At 44.4% G+C, this 20,717-nt stretch overlaps 2 protein-coding genes across 3 annotated transcripts in view; one reads left to right on the forward strand and one right to left on the reverse strand.

Moving 5' to 3' along the window:
* Positions 1–1,302, reverse strand: part of Nmt1 (N-myristoyltransferase 1) — a 37,517-nt gene extending 36,215 nt beyond the window's left edge. The window contains exon 1 of the mRNA XM_005369084.3: positions 1,145–1,302. Within this exon, the coding sequence (XP_005369141.1) occupies positions 1,145–1,275 (131 nt within the window). The 5' untranslated portion in view covers positions 1,276–1,302. The remainder of the gene's footprint in view (positions 1–1,144) is intronic.
* Positions 1,303–1,563: 261 nt separating this feature from the next.
* Dcakd (dephospho-CoA kinase domain containing) overlaps positions 1,564–20,717 on the forward strand; it is a 39,669-nt gene continuing 20,515 nt past the window's right edge. Inside the window, exon 1 of one of the 2 annotated variants that reach the window (XM_005369086.3) lies at positions 1,564–1,698. The gene's annotated coding sequence lies outside the window, so the exon portion shown is untranslated. Of the gene's footprint in view, positions 1,699–17,711; positions 17,824–20,717 lie in introns of those variants that run through there. The other variant, XM_005369085.3, reaches the window with a different exon arrangement.

The following is a 20,717-nucleotide window of genomic DNA, read 5'->3' on the forward strand; positions in this document are numbered from 1 at the left end:
AAAAAAAAAAAAAAAAAAAAAAACAGCCTGGCTTTAAAAAGAAGACTACCACACGCTCAGACAATTACACACCCACAAAAATACACATATGCATATAGAGAGATAGACAGAGATACAGACAGACAGACGGTGGGGGGTTAGCAGCAGACAAATAACATGAACAAAATAAATTATTCACCGTGGCTGGCTTACAGATGTACTGGTTTGGGGGGGGCACTGAAATATCCGGCCCATTTCTTTTTTTTTCTAGTAACAAATGACAGCAATTACTTAGAATAAGGCTACACGGCGGCGGCCTGTAACAGTAGTCCCTGTACCTGGGAGGCAGAGGCAAGAGTCTCACCCCGAGAGGACAACCAGCTCTACATGGCAAGTCCCAGGCCAGCCAGAACTACACAGTGAGAATCTGTCTCAAAAACCAAAACGCCCTGGAAAGATCCTAAAGTACAAGAGGTGCGGTGGTATCCCACAAGCAGCACATACTCTCCAAGAAGCAACATCAGTTTGTTGAAGCGTTGAGCTACTTCACTAAGTTAACAAAGGCACAAGAAGATTGACTCTAATAAAACCTACGGATTATTTGCAGCAATAGACACAGAATAAGTCAAAAAATTATCACATCGCTAGTAACACATGATTTATAAGGAGTTTACATTTTGGAATTCTCTGGCAGTAATATCTTTACAACATAATTATACACATGGCTTGAATAGCCTGGTGAACTTCCTCATTGACCGTGAGCTACTACTAAACGCTTTATTATTAGTTTATTACTAGTCACGTTGTTCAGACACCTTGATAAGTAACGTTCCTCTAAACTGCGGTTTCTAGATTGCTCTGCGTTGTACTATTGAGACCCACAGTTCAAAATGTCCTTTGTCCCCCATCGTGCCTGAAGCACACGAATGGTACACCACACTGAACTTTATATAATGAAAGTAATGCATGTCTCCGACCCCTAACATCTGAGCACCCACCCTAGTTAATGACAAAGGCAAAAACCAATCGCCAGGCAGGATCTCAATGTCTTAGCCAATAAGAACATGGGGGTGGGGCTAGACTAAGCTCCCGGTGACTTCCCCGCACCCCAGACACCCAGCTTGTGGGAGACGGGGCAAGAATTGGGCTACAAGGATCTCGTTACCCCCGGTTGTAGCTGTTGTCCTCCTCGTTCTCGCAATCGCTGCAGTGCTCATGGCCGTTTCCGTTCCCTTCCATCATCTGCGGCAGTGAAGGTGCCGGCAGCTTCACTGCTGTCTCACTCTCATCCGCCATCTTGGGTTGCGAGAGCCGGGCTCCGCGCCCCGCTACATGGAGGGCTCCTATTGGACAGGAGGGATATGCACTGTATTCTGGGTTTTGTAGTTTTTGTGAAGAAATCTGACACTAAGGGCTGCTCGTTTTCAAGAAAATGGACCGAAGTGGACTACAAAACCCAGAAATCATGAAGGGTCGCCTTGGGAGAGTGGGTAGCAATTCCGGAAACCCCTAGGTTCAGCCGCGCTCCCAGGAGAAGAGGTCCCCACACCTTGTAGGGTGATCGCAGGGCATGCTGGGACTTGCAGTTCCTTGTTGACTTAGCGTTTCGTGAGTGATAGGTTGCAAAGTCCAAGGTTTTCAAATCACCGCATCCTTGATAGGCACCGAGTCACAGGTGAGCCGTTATCGGCTGCCGTTAAGGACCGTTACCATTCCTGGGTAAGTGGAAGACACCGTGGTCTATGGCTGCGGTTCGCCAAGAGCCCATTGCCCCTTGGAGAGGGCTTCCTACTAGAAGCCAGTTTTGCTCTCGGCTCCCTTAGGCAGACCTGCGTCTTTGGAAACCTAAAACTGGGAGGCAGCGCATTGAGGTGTGTGCAACGCTGACCTAGAGACTTTGTTGTTTGGAGGCGAGACTTACTACTTCTTGACTTCTCGTTTTGCACCGAGCTCTTCACATGGTCCGTTTGATTCACCACTAGAGCCTTTCATCACAGGTCATTTTTTTTTTTTTTGAGATTATAATTACATCATTTCCCCCTTCCCTTTCCTCCCTTTAACCCTACTCCCATATACCCTTGTTCTCAAATTGATGGCCTCCTTCTCTTTATAGGGTGCGTGTGTTCCTAAATATATTAATACAGCCTACCCAGTACGCATAATATAGAAATATGATTTCAGGACTGCTGTGCTCTTCCATGGGGAGGACGATTTTTTTCTCCCACTTTCAGCATGCCTTCGTTGCCTGTAGTTCTTTGTCTAGGATTGAGGCCTCATGAGTTCCCCTACATCCTTTTTTTTTTTTTTTTTTTTTTTTTTTTTTTTTTTTTTTTTTTTTTTTTTTTTTTTGGTTTTTAGAGACAGGGTTTCTCTGTGGCTTTGGAGCCTGGCCTGGAACTAGCTCTGTAGACCAGGCTGGTCTCGAACTCACAGAGATCCGCCTGCCTCTGCCTCCCGAGTGCTGGGATTAAAGGCGTGTGCCACCACCGCCCGGCTCCCCTACATCCTTAAATGAGCACTTATAAACCAGGTTGTGGGGTAAGGCTTTTTGTATATATTTATGTATAATTTAACAAGTCTAGAATGTGGATGTCATGAATTTTCTTTCCTTTTTTTTTTTAACACACTGAAAGACATATTCCAGAAAAGTTGGTTCATTGCTTGTAGGTGGCAAAATCTGTATATGAATCTGGATCTATCTACTCTATACCCTGTTTAATTCTTTTTGTTTTGTTTGCTTTGTTTTGTTTTTTGAGACAGTTCTTTTTTCTCTGTAGCTTTGGAGCCTGTCCTATATTCACTCTGTAAACCAGGCTGGCCTCAAACTCACAAAAATCCGCCTACCTCTGCCTCCCTAGTGCTGGGATTAAAGGTGTGTGCCACCACCATCTGGCTCCCTCTTTAATTCATCGAAACAATCATGTTGTCTGATATAGGCAGCCACCACAGGAAAACCAATTATAGGAAGGCAATTGTAACATCTATCTTAGAATTGCCCAAATGCTTCAGTCCCCTGGGTCTCTGTTCTGACACTAACTAGTTTAACCATAATCCTGAGACGATAGCCCAAAGATGTTGTCTCAGAAATTGCCTGTTTGTGTTGAGTATGGTAGGTGGGGCGAGAAGACTAGATCTTTCCATCAGAGAGCTGCTGGCCAAAAAGGGAAATAAATGATCTTTGCCTTTGCAAAACTGAACAAGGGAAGAAACAATTCCCCTCTGACTCAGGGACAGAAAACAAAATAAAACCCAGAGCTAAATATAGCCAGCTCCGCTAGCATTAGTGGCAGGCCCAGAAAAGCAAATAGATTCCCAAACTGCAAACACTGCCCAGTCGTTTCTGTTTGATTTTGGAAAGCAGTCAAAGCTACCCACTGGGGCTCAGCTGTCACCTGTACTCACCCCTCCAGGACCAAGACTACTCTTCAGTACATGGCTTGCCTCACATATGGAAGGCCCTGGGCTCACTGGGCACTAACTACTGCATCCAGTATTATACATTGTGTGTGTGTGTGTGCATATGTATGTGTGCACTCTGACCCGTGGAGCCATCTCACCATCTGGAGGCTAACTTTTCTCTCTCTCTCTCTTTTTTTTTTTTTTTAGTTTTTTCCGAGACAGGGTTTCTCTGTAGCTTTGGAGCCTGTCCTGGCACTAGCTCTTGTAGACCACGCTGGCCTCGAACTCACAGAGATCCACCTGCCTCTGCCTCCCGAGTGCTGGGATTAAAGGCGTGCGCCACCACCGCCCGGCTTGTTTTGGATTTTTGAGATGGGCAGTGTGTGGCCCTGGCTGTCCTAGAAGTGTAGACCAGGCTGACCTTGAACTCACAGAGATCAATTTCTCTCTACCTCCTGAGTGCTGAGATTAAAGGTTTAGGCCGCTATATCTAGCTGAGGCTCTGTCTTTAAAAAACAAGTCCATACTATGCTGTCACTTAGTAATCTTAGTCAGAGAGTGCTTCCCTCTGTAGAGCAAGGCTAATCATCTGGGCATGAAGTGACAAGTTGGACATGGCCTTCAATAGCTTCTCGTGTCTCCTGAAGCTCACCTTCTGGAAGGGACCCTTGTTTCTTCCTGAGTCACAGTCCTGACATGAGATCCAAAGAACAGTGGGCCTTTTGCTCGCTCAATGTTGTGGATTTAAGAATATAACAGATGTTCCCTGCACTTTCAAATAACTTAGGGGCTGGCAAGACAACATGGTCAAGCCTGACAGCCTGCACTCCATACCCAGCTACAATGGAAGGAAAGAACTGACTCTTGGAATTTATGCTGTGACCTCCACATACGCACATGGAACAGGGAGATGAAGTTGATGATGCATATCTGGGGCGGTGTTGTGGAAAAAGTCTTTGGGCCGGGAAACCAAACTTTAACATTCTTAAAAATTTATTTTTAGGGCTGGCGATGGTGGCGCACGCCTTTAATCCCAGCACTCGGGAGGCAGAGGCAGGCTGATCTCTGTGAGTTCGAGACCAACCTGGTCTACAAGAGCTAGTGCCAGGACAGGCTCCAAAGCCACAGAGAAACCCTGTCTCGAAAAACAAAAACAAAAAAAAACAAAAAAAAAAGAAAAAAAAATTTTTAGCCAGGCAGTGGTGGCACATCCCTTTAATCCCAGCACTCTGGAGGCAGAGGCAGGTGGATCTCTGTGTTCAAGACCAGCCTGGTGTCAGTATGGACAGATATACACAGAGAAATCTTGTCCTGAAAAACAAAAACAAACAAAAAAACAAACAAAAATGTTTACTTTCTTAAATTTTTTAATTTTTTATGTGCACTGGCATTTTGCTTGCATGTATGTCTGTGTGAGGGTGTCCCAGTCCCCTGGAGGTGGAGTTACAGACAATTGTAAACCGCTTTGTGGGTGCTGGGAATTGAACTCAGGTCCTCTGGAAGAACAGCCATTGCTCTTAACTGATGCACCATCTCTCCAGCCCCCCCCCCCAGTTAATTTCATGTGTAAAAGTGTTTTGCCTGTGTGTATGCGCATTACTTATGTGCCTAGTGCCCAAGGAGACCCAAAGACGTCGGCTTCCCTGGAACTGGAGTTGCCATGTGCGTGCTGGGAACCAAACTGGGATCCTTCGAAAGGAAGAGCAGCAAGTGATTTCAGCCACTGACCTACCTCTACAGCTCTTTGCTTGCCTGCTTGCTTCCTTCCTCCCTCCTTTCCTTCCTGAATCTTTCCCAGAGTGGCCTTGAACTTGCTGTGTGTTGAGGTGACATTAAGCCTCTGGTCTTCCTGCCTCTACCTCCCAGTGCTGGGAATATAAATATGTACCACCATGCCCACTTGATTAACCAGGACATTGTGCATGCTAGGCAAGCATGTTTTTGCAATCGAGCCACATCTCTATCTCCTAAAACAAACTACATTTGGCTTTTAGAGGCTGCGTAAACTCTGTATTCCCCCGCTGTAATTTCTGGGACTGTCCAGACCCTCTTCTAAGATAAACTGAAGAATTACTTGAGTATGTGTGGTTTCCACAGCAGAATTTACATTGCACGAGGTGGGAGATGTGTTGGATTTTCCTCACTTCTTTGTATCCCTTAGGTCAGCACACAATGGCCTGTTGTCCGAGGTTTCTGTCTCACCTGGTCCTTGTGCTGCCTCGTTCCCACAGTCCCAAAGAAATCACACAGAAGTCTACATTAGTTATAAACTGATTGGCCCATTAGCTCAGGCTTCTTATTAACTCATAACTTATATAGCCCATTATTAGCCCATTATTCTTATCTGTGTTAGCCATGTGGCTCAGTACCTTATTCAGCGGGGCAGGAATTCTCCCGTTCTCATTGGCCTGCCTCTACTTTCTGTCTGGTTGTCCCACCTATACTTCCTGCCTGTCTATTGGCCAATTAGCGTTTATTTAAAATATAATGGACAGAATACAGACCATTCTCCCAGACCAATGGCCCTTAACATTTGCCGAGTAGGGATTAGGGCCAGAACCATTGTGTAATAGGTGGAAGATTCTGGGTTTGTTCTCTGCCCCTAAAAACAAACAAACAACAGTAACAACAATAGAATTGTTAGATTTACCAACGGGCAAGTGGCAACAAAGAAAGGATAAGGTCGTGGTGGCGACTTGTGACAAGAAAAAGGCAGAGGCAGGAAGAGAGTATGTGCTAGGATGTTTACACAGAACTTTCTTGCTAGCATCCTATCCTTTTGGTCTGTGTCCTCTGCTATCTTGTCTGAGCAGGGTAGGTTTCATTCAGTGATTTGTCCAAAGTCTCGGCTGCTTAGTACAGAGTTGAAACTTTACGTGGGATGTTTTAACCCAGAGCTAGGTGGAAGAAACATGTGACGTTCCTCCCTCTTTCACAGGGTAGCATTTGATGACAAATAGGTCTATAAAGGCAACCTGGCCAAGTTACAAAGGCTGTGTGTCTGGCTAAGGAGTTGGACTTTGTGAGGACCTAGGTTTCAATTATGGGTTTCTTTTGGTTTTTGTCCTGGGACTAGCTCTCATAGACCAGACTAGCCTCAAACTCACAGAGATCCGCTTGCCTCTGCCTCCTGAGTGCTGGAATTAAGGCATGAGCCACCAACACCCACCTATTTTGGGGGAGTTGTTTGTTTGTTTTTTTGGGGGGTTTTGTTTTTTGAGACAGGGTTTATCTGTGTAGACCTGGCTGTCCTGGAACTCACTCTGTAGACCAGGCTGGCCTTGAACTCAGAGATCCAGCTGCCTCTGCCTCCCAAGTGCTGGGATTAAGGGCGTGCGCCACCACTGCCTGACTTGATTATATGTTTTTTAGCAGTCTTCTTTTTTTTCTCTTCTTTCTTTTTCTTTTTTTTCTTTTTTTTGAGACAGTGTCGGCCTGGTCTGGGTGGTAGCCCAGATTGGCCTTCAACTCATGAACCTCCTGCCCAGCCTCCTGAATATTGGGATTACAGATCACTGCCATACCCAGCTGTGGAAACTTTTAAATAAAGAATGGATTCAATGGCCGGGCGATGGTGGCGCACGCCTTTAATCCCAGCACTTGGGAGGCAGAGGCACGCGGATCTCTGTGAGTTAGAGACCAGCCTGGTCTACAGAGCTAGTGCCAGCACAGGCTCCAAAGCCACAGAGAAACCCTGTCTCGAAAAACCAAAAAAAAAAAAAAAAAAAAAAAAAAAGAATGGATTCAATGATATTTGCAAAGTATGGTATCAATTTAATTGTGTATTATTATTTATTTAAAATAAGCATGGAAAGTAAATTTAGTTTTGGGAAGTTGAGGTCAAAGGCATCACTGCTGTGATTCAGAGGGCTGTTCTTCTACCAAAGCTGGAAGCAGTGTGATTTGCTAGGATAGATGCTAAGGGTGCAGAGTGGGCGGAGACAAAGTAGCTGTCAGGGTGGAAGGACATCATTGCATAAGTCGCTGGGGCCAATCCAGAGGTTATTGTCACTTTCTTGATTAATGGGCAGTAACTGAGTTGAAAGACTTCTTGATGGCATCACCTCAGAACTACAAAACTTGGGGCTGAGGAGATGGTCCCGCCATCTCCTCATAGGTGTGGCTGCAGGCACCTGAGACCCAGCACTGTGGTGTGTGGAGAGACTATCCAAAGGGAAAAGGTGGATCTTGATGGAGTGGGACACCAGATTCTTCATCTGGTCTCCAAGGGGATATAAACACACACACACAAACACACTTGGGGTGGGGGGAGGGGAGAGAGAAAGAAGAGAGAGACCACGCCTTTCAACCTTTCCTAGAAGCAAAGGTCCTGGCTGATTGGCCCACAGGACCATAGATCCAATCTTAGAATGCAAGGACCTCACTGGCACACAAATAGTTCTCAGTATCATAAGCAAGACACCTGGAGTTTTTCCATGCACTATCCCTTGACAAAAACTAGATAACTTGCCAGGGAGTGGTGCACGCCTTTAATCCCAGCACTTGGGAGGCAGAGGCAGATGGTTCTCTGTGAGTTTGAGGCCAGCCTGGTCTACAGAGCAAGTTCCAGGACAGGCTCCAAAGCTACAGAGAAACCCTGTCTCGAAAACGAAAAACAACAACAACAAAAAAAAACCAAACGAACAGCTAAATAATTAGGCAAGTGCCAATGGCAGGGCAGGCATTTCCTGTGCTTGTCAAGACCGGCTACCATTACTGAGGGGTGTAGGTACCCTCTGATAGATCAGGAGCAAAAAAGTCTAAGAACCACAGGGCAAGTCTATCTGTAAGCCGATTGTTAAGGGAGGGGACTGGGACATTAGAGCTGTTTTATAGAGTAAGAGATTTATTCTTCTTGGCTCCTGGCTTGGAGCCAGGAGAGGCTGATTCCCAAGAAGGAGCTTTCTACTGTCTTGACGTAGGGAGCTAGTTCCTTCTGCAGCTGTTACAGTGTCTTGTTCCTGTAAAAACCCCCCACTCCTGCTCATGCAAGCAAAGTTAAATTCAGTGAGTCCAAAGAAAAGAAAAAATATATCAAAGTAGCAGGGGCTTTGTCAGGAAGAAGATAGGTTTCTTCTGGAAGAGAGGGGAGAGGGCTGGCAAGGTGGCTCAGAGGGAAAAGAACTCTCTACCATATCTGAAAACCTGAGTTCAGTCCCCAGAATCCACGGGGCAGAAGGAGAGAACTACTCCCACAGCTGTCTTCAGACCTTGAAAGCACACACACACCAAGTAGTTAAAGAAAGCTTATGTTTGAATTTGTCGAATAATTTTTTTTAACTGGAAAGGGAGTGAGTTCTAAGGCACTGGGCAGGACGTGTCTACATCTAGACAGTAGAGGGGTGTATGGTATACAGGAGCTCAAGCAACGTCAGGATGTGTGAAGCAAAGGGTCCATTGAATTATAAGATGAATTCTAATTTGCAAATTCAAGGCCAGTCTGGCTGCGTAGCAACTCTGTTGGGGATGGGGAGGAGAATATAGACACCATTCATTTGGCGACACAGCGTAAGTCATCTTGGCCATAGAAGGCAAGGAGAAAGTTCCAGGAATTTAACAGGCAGGATTTTAAGAGCAGGCACAAACTGTCTTTTTTTTTTTATTCCCTTTGGTTTTTTGAGACAGGGTTTCTCTGTTGCTTTGGAGCCTGTCCTGGAACTTGCTCTGTAGACCAGGCTGGCCTCAAACTCACAGAGAACCATCTGCCTCTGCCTCTCAAGTGCTGGGATTAAAGACGTGCACCACCACCGCCTGGCCACAAACTGTCTTTTTCCCCCATTCCCGAATTCTTTCCATAATTTATTTATTCTATTTATTTTTTTTAATATTTATTTATTTATTTATTATGTATACAATATTCTGTCTGTATGCCTGAAGGCCAGAAGAGGGCGCCAGACCTCCCCACAGATGATTGTGAGCCACCATGTGGTTGCTGGGAATTGAACTCAGGACCTTTGGAAGAGCAGGCAATGCTCTTAACCACTGAGCCATCTCTCCAGCCCTTATTCTATTTATTTATTTGTACTGGGGATTGACGTTGGGACTATAGACCACTAGCTACATCCTTAACACTTTTATTTTGAGATGGAGTCTCTATAACTTACTCAGGTTGACTCTGAACTCACTCTAGCCCAGGCAGGCATTGGCCTTTTGCTTCTCCTGCCTCAGGTTCCCAAGCTGCTGGCATTACAGGTCTGAGTCAGCAGGCCAAGAACACCAATCTTTTAACCACCCATCTCTTCCCCTCTTCTGTGTGTGTTGCTTTGAGACAGGGTTCCGTGTGACCAAAACTGGCCTGATTGCCACAGCTCACGAAGCTGATCTTGGAATTCCCAATCCTTCTGCCTCAGTTTCCAGAGTGTCAAGACCTTGGGCCTTCTGCATCTTCAGCTAAGGGCATTCCCCTATAACTCACTTAGAGCTGATGCGGAAGAGTACTGCTTACTGGCTTGCTTCTCATGACTTAGCCTGCTTTCTTATAGACCCTAGACATGCTAGTCTATGTTGGTGTACAAAAGGGTTCCACAATAGCTCAGAATGGAGTATCCAAAGATTTATTTATTTGGGGATAAACTCACAGAAAGGGTAGTGATCTGCAGTTTTTTGAAAGCAGAGTTTTGATAATCGTAGCCCCTAAATTTTTATTTAATTATTTATTTTATTATGTATACAACATTCTGTCTGCATGTATGCCTGTAGTCCAGAAGAGGGCACCAGACCTCATTACAGATGGTTGTGAGCCACCATGTGGTTGCTGGGAATTGAACTCAGGATCTTTGGAAGAGCAGGCAGTGCTCTTAACCACTGAGCCATCTCTCTAGCCCCTAGCCCCTAAATTTTATCTTCCTTCTGTCTCATATCAGGTGACTCCTTATATGAGACAGAAACTCTGAACTTTTCTTTTAACAACATGCTTGGATTTAGAGAAGGATAGCCACTGTCCAACTCCAAAGCCAACTTTGATTTTTAATAAATGGTGACTACTATTATATGTATGTCAATAAGATCTTACCCTATAGAGGATATTAGTATTAGTATTAGTCAGATTTCTCTTTCTTGATGATTCTGTTTAATGGTTTCTCCTTTTCAAACCAAATCTTTATTAATTTTGATGGTATCCATAGCTTTTCTTCTACTGTGGACACAAAAGCGAAACCCCTTCCCCAACATAGCACATCTCCTGGTTTCCATTCTGAGGTTAACACATCCTTGAAATACACCAGCTGATTTAATTCAAAAGTTTTTTCTATTATCCAATGTCTCTCTGCTGCCATTGTTCCTTTCTCATTAGCATTAAGAAAATTCAAGGTAGCCGGGCGGTGGTGGCGCACGCCTTTAATCCCAGCACTCGGGAGGCAGAGGCAGGCGGATCTCTGTGAGTTCGAGGCCAGCCTGGTCTACCAAGGGAGTTCCAGGACAGGCTCCAAAGCCACAGAGAAACCCTGTCTCGAAAAACCAAAAAAAAAAAAAGAAAATTCAAGGTTACTAAAACATTATGCAATCTATTTCTGAGGGTATTTTTCATCCTTTTCTGTTTGTTTAACATATCCTTTATAGTTCAATTTGATCTTTCTAAAACTATCTGACCTGTAGGATTGTGTGATATACCTGTAATATATATATATTTATATATATATATGGTTTTTTTTTTCGAGACAGGGTTTCTCCGTAGCTTTTGGTTCCTGTCCTGGAACTAGCTCTTGTAGACCAGGCTGGCCTCGAACTCACAGAGATCGCCTGCCTCTGCCTCCTAAGTGCTGGGATTAGCTTTATATTATAATAAACAAAAAACTAGTTTCATCTTAGAGACATATGCTGGACCATTCCCTGTCTTTATTTGTGCAGGTATACACATGATGGCCATAACTTCCAGTAAAGGTGTGATTATCGAATTAGCCTTTTCCAAACTCAAAGCAGGTGACCATTGAAAACTTGAATGGGTGTCAATGGTGTGGTGTACATATTTTAATTTTCCAAATCTACAAAGTGGAACACATCCATCTGTCTACCTGATTCCATTCTTTTGGGTACCCTTTGGGTTACTTCCTGCAGGTGTTTTTTATGAAGAACAAGTAGGATATTTCATTATAATCTCCTTAGCTTGCTGCCATGTAAAAGAAAAGCCCCTTTTTAAACCTTTGCTATTGATATGATGTTTTTATGAAATTCTGAGGTCTTCAACACATTTCCAATCAATAATCAATCAATTTCTGCATTACCTTGTGCTAGAGAACCTGGCGTGCTGGTATGGGATCTGATGTGTGGTATGCATATGGGACAAAGCCTATACCTGACTATATCTTGAACCTGCATAGTTAATGAAGTCAGTTCTGTATCATCTGGTATAAACTCAGTGGTTTCAATATGAAAAGAACTTTTTCTGAATATTGTGAATCAGTATCTATTTTGAGAGGTTCTTTAAAATCCCTTAGTACCTTGAGAATAGCACGTAATTTTGACTTTTGGACAGAATCATAAGGGCTTTGTTCCATTTTACTTAAACCTTTTGATTTGTAACCTACCTTCCCTGATTTATTTGTATCAGTATAGAATGTAGGTGCTCAAGATCAAAAACACTGATGACAACTTATGCTGGAGAGGTTGTGGGGAAAAGGGAACACTCCTGCATTGCTGGTGAGAATGCAAGCTGGTACAACCCCTTTGGATGTCAGTGTGGTGATTTCTCAGAAAACTAGGAAACAAGCTTCCTCAAGACCCAGTAATGCCACGTTTGCGTCTATATCCAAAGGATGCTCAATCATGCCACAAGGACATGAGCTCAACTTTGTTCATAGCAGCTTTGTTTATTATGACCAGAACCTGGAAGCAACCTAAATGCCCCTCAACAGAAGAATGGATAAGGAAAATGTGGCATATTTACACAATGGAGTACTACACAGCAGAAAAAATAACAACATCTTGAATTTTGCAGGCAAATGGATGGGGGAATGACGTAGGCCACGTCTACACCTATTTTGTCTGTGCCTATTTTGTCACACAGACGGAAAACACCTCTTCCCTAGGCGACCTCCTAGTTTACAGTAGAAGGAACAGAATGGCATTAGCATATCCTGACCACTTGATGGGATGCATCAGGTTGTTTTACCTTCAAAGAACCAGGCGACCACCTCCTGTGTGGAAGGTGCAAACTGAGCCTTGTACGTTGCTCAAATTCTCTGACCACCAGAAAATGTGGAATGTGGGCGGGTACAATTCAGTCCCCACAGGTACCTCTGAAAGTTTGCTAGTTATTTTGTGTTTTTATACACCTGAATGGTTGGTGACTGTTTTTTATAATATCCTTCCCAGAAACATGAGTTGGTTTATGTTCCATTTCTGAGACTGCAAGAATATTAATCTGTGTTTTCCATTTTGTAAGCAGAGACTGCTTTTCCATTTCCCAGCTGCCCAGACTTGAATAATCAACACAGAAACTATATTAATTATAACAGTGTTTGGCCAATGGCTTAGGTATCTTTCTAGCTATCTCTTCTTTATTATGTATACAACATTCTGCCTCGATGTATGCCCGCAGCCAGAAGAGGGCACCAGATCTCAGTATAGATGGTTGTGAGCCACCATGTGGTTGCTGGGTATTGAACTCAGAACCTCTGTAAGAGCAGCCAGTGCTCTCAACCTCTGAGCCATCTCTCCAGTCCCTAGCTATCTCTTATATCTTAACTCATTTCAGCTGGGCGATGGTGGCACACGCCTTTAATCCCTGTACTCGGGAGGCAGAGGCAGGCGGATCTCTGTGAGTTCGAGACCAGCCTGGTCTACAGAGCTAGTTCCAGGACAGGCTCCAAAGCCACAGAGAAACCCTGTCTTGAAAAACCAAAAAAAAAAAAAAAAAACTCTTTGTGAGTTCGAGGCCAGCCTGGTCTACAGAGCAAGTTCCAGGACAGGCTCCAAAGCCACAGAGAAACCCTGTCTCGAAAAACCAAAAAAAAAAAAAAATTAAATTAAATTAACCAATGGCAATAAAACTTATTTATAGCATACAGAGGGGAATCCCACATCAAGTCTAAATTCTAGAAAGCGGTCTTTTCTCCGCAATTCATATGAACTGATTTGGAGAAAAGCTTTGTGTCTAGAGAGAAAATAGAGATGCTGACCTTAGGTCACAGTCCCAGGTTCTAGTCAATTTACTTAGCTTTCCAAGGAGATGTGAAGAAGCAAAGCTGAGGACCAGAAGACTACATACAGCACGCAGACTTCCAGCCCATCTGGAACCTTTTTCTCCTGCAGAAGCCCTCTTGCTCCTTCCCAAAGATATTTGAGATGCAAAAGTCTCCTGTATTTCTCTTAAAGCTGTGATGTAAATCTACTTCCTGACGTTAATTTCTGACACCTGTTTTTTCCATAGAGCAGTGAGCATGAACCTTACATTTCAGTAACAAAGAATGGGTAAGAATTCCTGGATATAATGGCTAGTCTATTGCAGCTGCCTGTTCCTGTCACGATATAACCTTTGTGATGATCACTTGCCCTCTCAGTGTGGCAAGATAGCTCACAATAATACCTTCAAACCACATGAAGTTCAATTCATTGGAGTGACTTGGACTCAAATTCCAGATGATGTAAATACTACTATCAGGCTGGGATAGCTCTGGAAGCCCTACAGCACACTCAGACTTGTGCCTAGAAGTAACCTTTTTTTAAAAATATTTATTTATTTATTTATTATGTATACAATATTCTGTCTGTGTGTATTGTCTGCAGGCCAGAAGAGGGCACCAGACCTCATCCCAGATGGTTGTGAGCCACCATGTGGTTGCCGGGAATTGAACTCAGGACCTTTGGAAGAACAGGCAATGCTCTTAACCACTGAGCCATCTCTCCAGCCCTAGAAGTAACCTTTATTGTATTGACTTGTGTATGGGATATCCATACATTTGAGGTTGATTTTTTTTTTTAAGATTTATTATGTGTAGTGTTCTGTCTGCATGTCAGAGAGGCACCAGATCTCATTACACATGGTTATGAGCCACCATGTGGTTGCTGGGAATTGAACTCAGGGCCTCTGGAAGAACAGCCAGCACTCTTAACTTCTGAGCCATCTCTTCAGCCCCAAGGTTGACTCTTTTATCAATCATTCAAAAGCTATCAGTCTTCAATGGCAACAACATTCATGGTGGATTAATCAAAATTAACCAAATGTTAAAGTCCAAAGAGACCTTACCAGCACCAGTGTAGATGCTGGACTAGGGATTCTAGGACAAGTTGAATTCACTAAAAATGAAGAAAGATATTCCTTATGTACAAGTTACTTTTCTACTACTATGATGAAGCTTCATGATTGAGAGCAAGGGGGGGGGGGGGTATTTGGCTTACAAATTCTGACCACTGTGGGAAGCCAAGGCAGGAACTCAGATAGGGCTGAAACCTGGAAGCAGGAGCTGATGCCAGGCCACAGAGGAGTGTTGCGTATTGGCTTGTTTCTCACGACTTGCTCAGGCTGCTTTCTTATAGACCCCAGAACCCTAAGCCCAGGGGTGGTCCCACCCACAATGGCCCTTCCACATTAATTACTAATTAAGAAAATACCCTGTAGGCTTGCCTGCCTAAGGCCTGTTGATCTTTGTTTGTTTGTTTGCTTGTTTGGGAGACAGAGTTTCTCTGCATAGCCTTGACTGTCTTGGAACTAGGTCTGTTGACCAGGCTGGCCTCAAGCTCACAGAGATAGATCTACCTGCCTTTGTCTCCTGGTGCTGGGTTTAAAAACCTGTGCTGCCACCTCTCTGTAGCCTAATCTTTTTTTTTTTTTTTTTTTTTTTTTTTTGGTTTTTCGAGACATGGTTTCTCTGTAGCTTTGGAGCCTGTCCTGGAACTCCCTTGGTAGACCAGGCTGGCCTCTAACTCACAGAGATCCGCCTGCCTCTGCCTCCCGAGTGCTGGGATTAAAGGCGTGCGCCACCACCGCCCGGCCTCCGCAGCCTAATCTTAATAGAGGCATATTTTTTCATCTGAGGCTCCCTCTTCTCAGATGACTCTAGCTTCCCAGCTTGTGACAAGCTGACATTAAAAACTAGCCAGTGGGGCTGGAGAGATGGCTCAGAGGTTAAGAGCACTATCTGTTCTTCCAAAGGTCCTGAGTTCAATTCCCAGAAACTACACGGTGGCTCACAACCATCTATAATGAGATCTGGTGCCCTCTTCTGGGGCGCAAGCAGAACACTGTATACATAGTACATAAATAAATCTTTAAAGAGAACAAAACAAAACTAGCCACTACACCTTGGAGAAGGACTCACTTTCTTTTTCTTTTTTTTTTAAAAAATTATTTAATTCTTTTACATGCATTGGTGTTTTGCCTGCATGTATGTCTGTGTGAGGGTGTCAGGTCCGCTGGAACAGGAGATATAGACAGTTGTGAGCTGCCATGTGGGTGCTCATGGGAATTGAACCTGGGTCCTCTGGAAGAACAGTCAGTTTTCTTAACTGCTGAGCCATCTCTCCAGCCCAGATCTATGGAAATCTTCTGGAAAACTCCAGTCATGCTAAATAATAGATGGAGTTTGTAACTTAAGACAAGTCTGGCCTGTCTTCCTTCCTTTCTTCCTTCCTTCCTTCCTTCCTTCCTTCCTTTCTTTCTTTCTTTCTTTCTTTCTTTTTTTTTTTCCTGAGATAGGATCTCACTAAGTAGCTCTAGCTGTCTAGTTGTCCTGAAACCCTGACTGGCCTCAAACTCAAATTCACAGAGAGATCCACCTGCCTCCCCAAATGCTGGGACTAAAGGCATGCACCACCACGACCAGCTTCAACAAGTCTGGCCATTTGTTTCTGTCCCTGCTATAAATAATATTTGGTCCATTGCAAAGGATTGGTTCTGCTTGGAGGATTTCAGAATGATATTGAGTTGTTACCTCATTTATTCTATAACTGTCCATTCCCTTCCTAAAGCTGAAATCCGTGTAATAACAAAATAATAGGCTAGATCAAGTTATTATCCAAAAATAAGAGTCACAATAATTTGAATATTGAAGATCAATCTTTCCTAGAATTGGAGTTAGCCACCCCACCTAGGGTGATCGCTCTGGAGTCAAGCTGGCCAGAAGAAAGATAGAGTTAAAGAATAATGAACTGTTTCAGGTGCTCCAAACATCAAATAAAATGCTCTATAAAGTACAAATGACTGTAGACACAGAGGGAGAACATGTCAGTAAGGTAAGGAGTATGATGCCACATGCAGAAGAATCTTTCCTTGGTTGGTTAGGCAGACTTTTCTTTTTTCCTTGATTTTCTTTTTGTTTTTTGTTTGTTTTTGTTTTTCAAGACAGGGTTTCTCTGTAGTTTTGGAGCCTGTCCTGGAACTAGCTCTTGTAGACCAGGCTGGTCTCGAACTCACAGAGATCCGCCTGCCTCTGCTCCCAAGTGCTGGGATCGGAGGCGAAGGCGTGAGCTAACACCCGGTGAGGCTGCATTTCTTGATCTGCTAATTTCAGCTCGCTAGGCCAGACTATGTTCTTGATTATTTTAAATTTAGATATAGAAGTCCTGTTTTATGTCACGTGTACATATTATGTCAAATAGAGAGGGTGCAAGAGAAGAAAAAAGTCAGGTCCAGATCATGATGGCTGGTGTTTTGACATGATCCAAGAGTTCGTTTCTTAGTAGCTTTCCCAGTGTTTCCTCTCCTGAAGACTGCTGTCCTGCCCACTAATCAGGCCCCATCGATATTAGATGTCAGATATTGATATCAGATCTTAGCTACCAAGGGCCTTATAATATTTAATAAGTAATGTATATCCTCTGCATGCCCAAAATGTGATGCTGTCTAACAGAGTAACCGAATGAAAAGGTTTCTGAAAGAAGTCCTGTCCGCAGAACTATGAAGAGATTGTAATTTAGAAGAGAGGTTTGGACAAAAATGGACCAGCAATCAATCGATTTTGAGCGGAGAAATGGATTAACTTCGAAAGATCAGTTACTTCTTATGTAAAATTAAATTAACGACCTTATCCACCGTAAGGACTCTGAGGCCTGAGATAACGTTACATGGTGCTTTTAAACCTGTTGGATAAAAAGTGCGTGGTTAGCTACTGTGGTTACTAGAGCGGAGCCATGGTTTTAACACCTTTCTCTGATCATTTTGTTCCTGAAATGTGAGGTTCGTATTCACTGCTCTCGGGGAAAAAAACAGGTGATAGAAATTGCGCCAGGAATTACATTTCCTCCACTGGCCCTGAAGAAAAGTAGTGGATAAAAAGGTGAAGACTGAGCCTGGACCCGCTCGGGCTCTGTGCAGAGCTCGGCCCGACCACGCCCACCTCCTCCCGCGCTGGCGGCAGACGCTTGGCCCCGTTTTCCGGTCCCGCCCCTTCCGCTGGCTGGACGTCCGATCGGCGTGCACGCCCGCGCATCCCTCCTGTTCGCAGCGAGCCGAGCCGTAAGCGCGGCGGAGGTTGGGCTAGCGGCCGAGGCTGAGGCCGAGTCGGAGCCCCGGTAGGTAGCGGCGCGGGCTAAGGGAAGCCTCCAGCCCCGGGAGGGGGTGGGCCCGACGGGTGGCAGCCGCGAGCGCTCGCTTTGTTTCCTCCGGCGGCGCCGCGCGGGGCTGGGGGCCAGGTCTGCGCGGGACCACCGCCGAGCGCGGGATCCCGCGGCCCAGTCTGGTGCATTGTGCGCGCCTTTTTTTTTTTTTTAAAAGCATGTATTTGTAGCTGACCCGGGGGCAAACAAGCGCGTTTATCGTCGTCTTGACAACAGACCTGCGAAATCAAGTGTTGTTTTCCCTGTACAGCCGTGGAACCGGAGGAACGAAAACGTTTACCACTGGAAAGGGATGGAAAATCCGAGGTTCTGGCCAAAGCCTCTAGGCCTTAGAGCTGTGGCGTCGGCCCCAGTTTTGATTTTTGAATCTAACCTCTGCCTTTTCCAATAGTATGACCTTCCTGTCCTTGCCTACCCTCAGTTTGCTCATCTGAAAAGTGGGGACGAAACCCATCTCAAGCTCGTTGGTAGATGCAAAACGGCATCTACCATCTTATTTTCAGACCTTGTTTTTCATGGCTCCCCTCCTCAGAGAAGCTAAAATGGTTGGTTTTCCAAATTCTTTTAGTTTACTTTAGGTCTGGGGACGAATCCAATCTCCCATTCAAACCACTAAGTTAAGGGCCTCCCAGGCGCATCCAGGCCAGCATGGTCTACATACAGCAAGATTTCGGCCCCAGATGAAAATTTAAATACATAACGCTAAAAAATTGAGGGCCTCAGAGTACCTGACTCCTATTTTTTTGCTTCCCAGGGGAGGCAGAGACAGGCACCTCTGGTGTTAATGCTAAGGAGTGTTCACAGCTCCTGTGATGACCCTGGGTTACAGGGACATTATTATCTGGTTACACTTTCCCGTTGTGTTTCAGTTTTAAAGGTGATACATTGAAGTTTCGAATGGCATACATTTTGGGTGTTTTGTTTTTTGTTTTTTTTTTTTTTTCAAGACAGGGTTTCTCTGTGGCTTTGGAGCCTGTCCTGGAACTAGCTTTGTAGACCAGGCTGGTCTCGAACTCACAGATATCCGCCTGCCTCTGCCTCCCGAGTGCTGGGATTAAAGGCATGCGCCACCATCGCCCGGCCATTTTGGGTTTTCTGTGCGTGTATTTTAACCCACAGCTTGTTAAATTGGGTGCTGACCAACTTAACTGAATGTGAGGACTGATGAAAATACGGCAACATGATCGTGCAACAACCAGTCATTAGTTCAGAATCCAACACCGAATAGCTTATGTGTTTCTGGCAGAGTCTGTCAGAATTCACCCTTGACCTCAGCACAGCCTTCATTTCCCAGCACAGAATGGATGCTTGCTTGTACACAGCAAAGTCTTCTGTTAACAGAAACAGTGTGATTCCTCACTCAGCATGTGTTAAGTGAGTTATCTTTGGGTAAGGTTGTGTTGTTAGGCTGTTTTATCTTACCAAGCATGGTGGAGCGCATCCATTTTTTATTTTGAGATGTGGATCTCCACCGCTGCTGGCTTCCAAAGATTAGCAGAGTTAAGGATGACCTCGAACTCCTGATCTTTGATGATCTTCATGCTTCCACCTCTAAGTGCTGGGGTTCCAGACACGTATTATGTTATTACAAGTCAGGGTGGAAGCCCTTTGATAATCTCAACCATTACCACTAGATATGTATGTCCATGTGAATATCAGCTTTTTTTTTTTTGGGTTTTCGAGACAGGGTTTCTCTGTGGCTTTGGAGCCTGTCCTGGAACTAGCTCTGTAGACCAGGCTGGTCTCGAACTCACAGAGATCCGCCTGCCTCTGCCTCCCGAGTGCTGGGATTAAAGGCGTGCGCCACCACCGCCCGGCTTGAATATCAGCTTTTTAAGTGAAGCCAAGGGCTGAAGTCCAGTAATCCCAATGTGTAGTCTTGGGAGGTAGAGATCAAAGGAACAGTTCAGTGTGATTCTGGGATATGTAGCCATTTGGAAGTCAGCTTGGCTACGTGAGACCCTGTCTCAAAAACCAAATAACAAGAAATTTGCATTGTTTCCAGGGCCTAATGCTTGGTGTCCAAGTATACTATATCCTTAGTCCAAGAATATGTTTTTGTCCTTTTTTTTTTTAAGTGGGTGTTTTGCCTGAATGAGTGTTTGTGCCCCATATGTATGCTTGGTTACCATGGAAGTCAGAAGAGGTCATCGGACCCCTTGGAACAGGAGTTATGGACAGTTGTGAACCACCATGTGGATGCTGGGATTGAACCCAGGTCCTCTACAAGTGCAACCAGTGCTCTTATAACCACTGGGCCTCTCTCCAGCTGTTGAACAACTTTTATAAAGATTTAATTAAAATATATTTTGAAAGAAAATATTTTTTGGGAAATTTGTTACTATTAGGCAGGGCTTGGTAACCCAAGCCTTTACTCCCAGCACTTGGGAGGCTGTGTTGCAGGCCAACCTGGTCTACAGAGAGTTCCAGGACAATCAGGACTACATAGAGAAATCCGTTACTTTTAAGAGAGATTACATCTTAAAATTGTTATTTAATTGAAGAAAATTAAACACTGTACAGTAGAAGATGCCCTGTTGCTGTTATTTTACTGATTGGTTGAGAAAAGATACCACTCAGGCTGGTGTGAGGATTCTCTCAACTCTGCTTCCCTAGCTCTGGGATTAGACGAGCCACTGCGCCTAGCTAAGCTACCTGCTTGTATTAAAATGGCAGAAATAGTACATGGGGGAAAGTATGGGGATGGAATTTGTAAAATGCTTTGGCAAACAATGCTGTTTCCAAAAGAATGTGTCTGAAATTTGTAATTATTCCTAGGCTCCAGGGCAGCTCAAAGCCTGTGGTTCAGTTAGGTAAAGCCCTGATGTTTCTAATTTTTTTTTTCTTTT

This window comes from Microtus ochrogaster, unplaced genomic scaffold (genome assembly GCF_000317375.1).
Source record: "Microtus ochrogaster isolate Prairie Vole_2 unplaced genomic scaffold, MicOch1.0 UNK44, whole genome shotgun sequence".
In the NCBI taxonomy this organism is placed as follows: Eukaryota; Metazoa; Chordata; class Mammalia; order Rodentia; family Cricetidae; genus Microtus; species Microtus ochrogaster.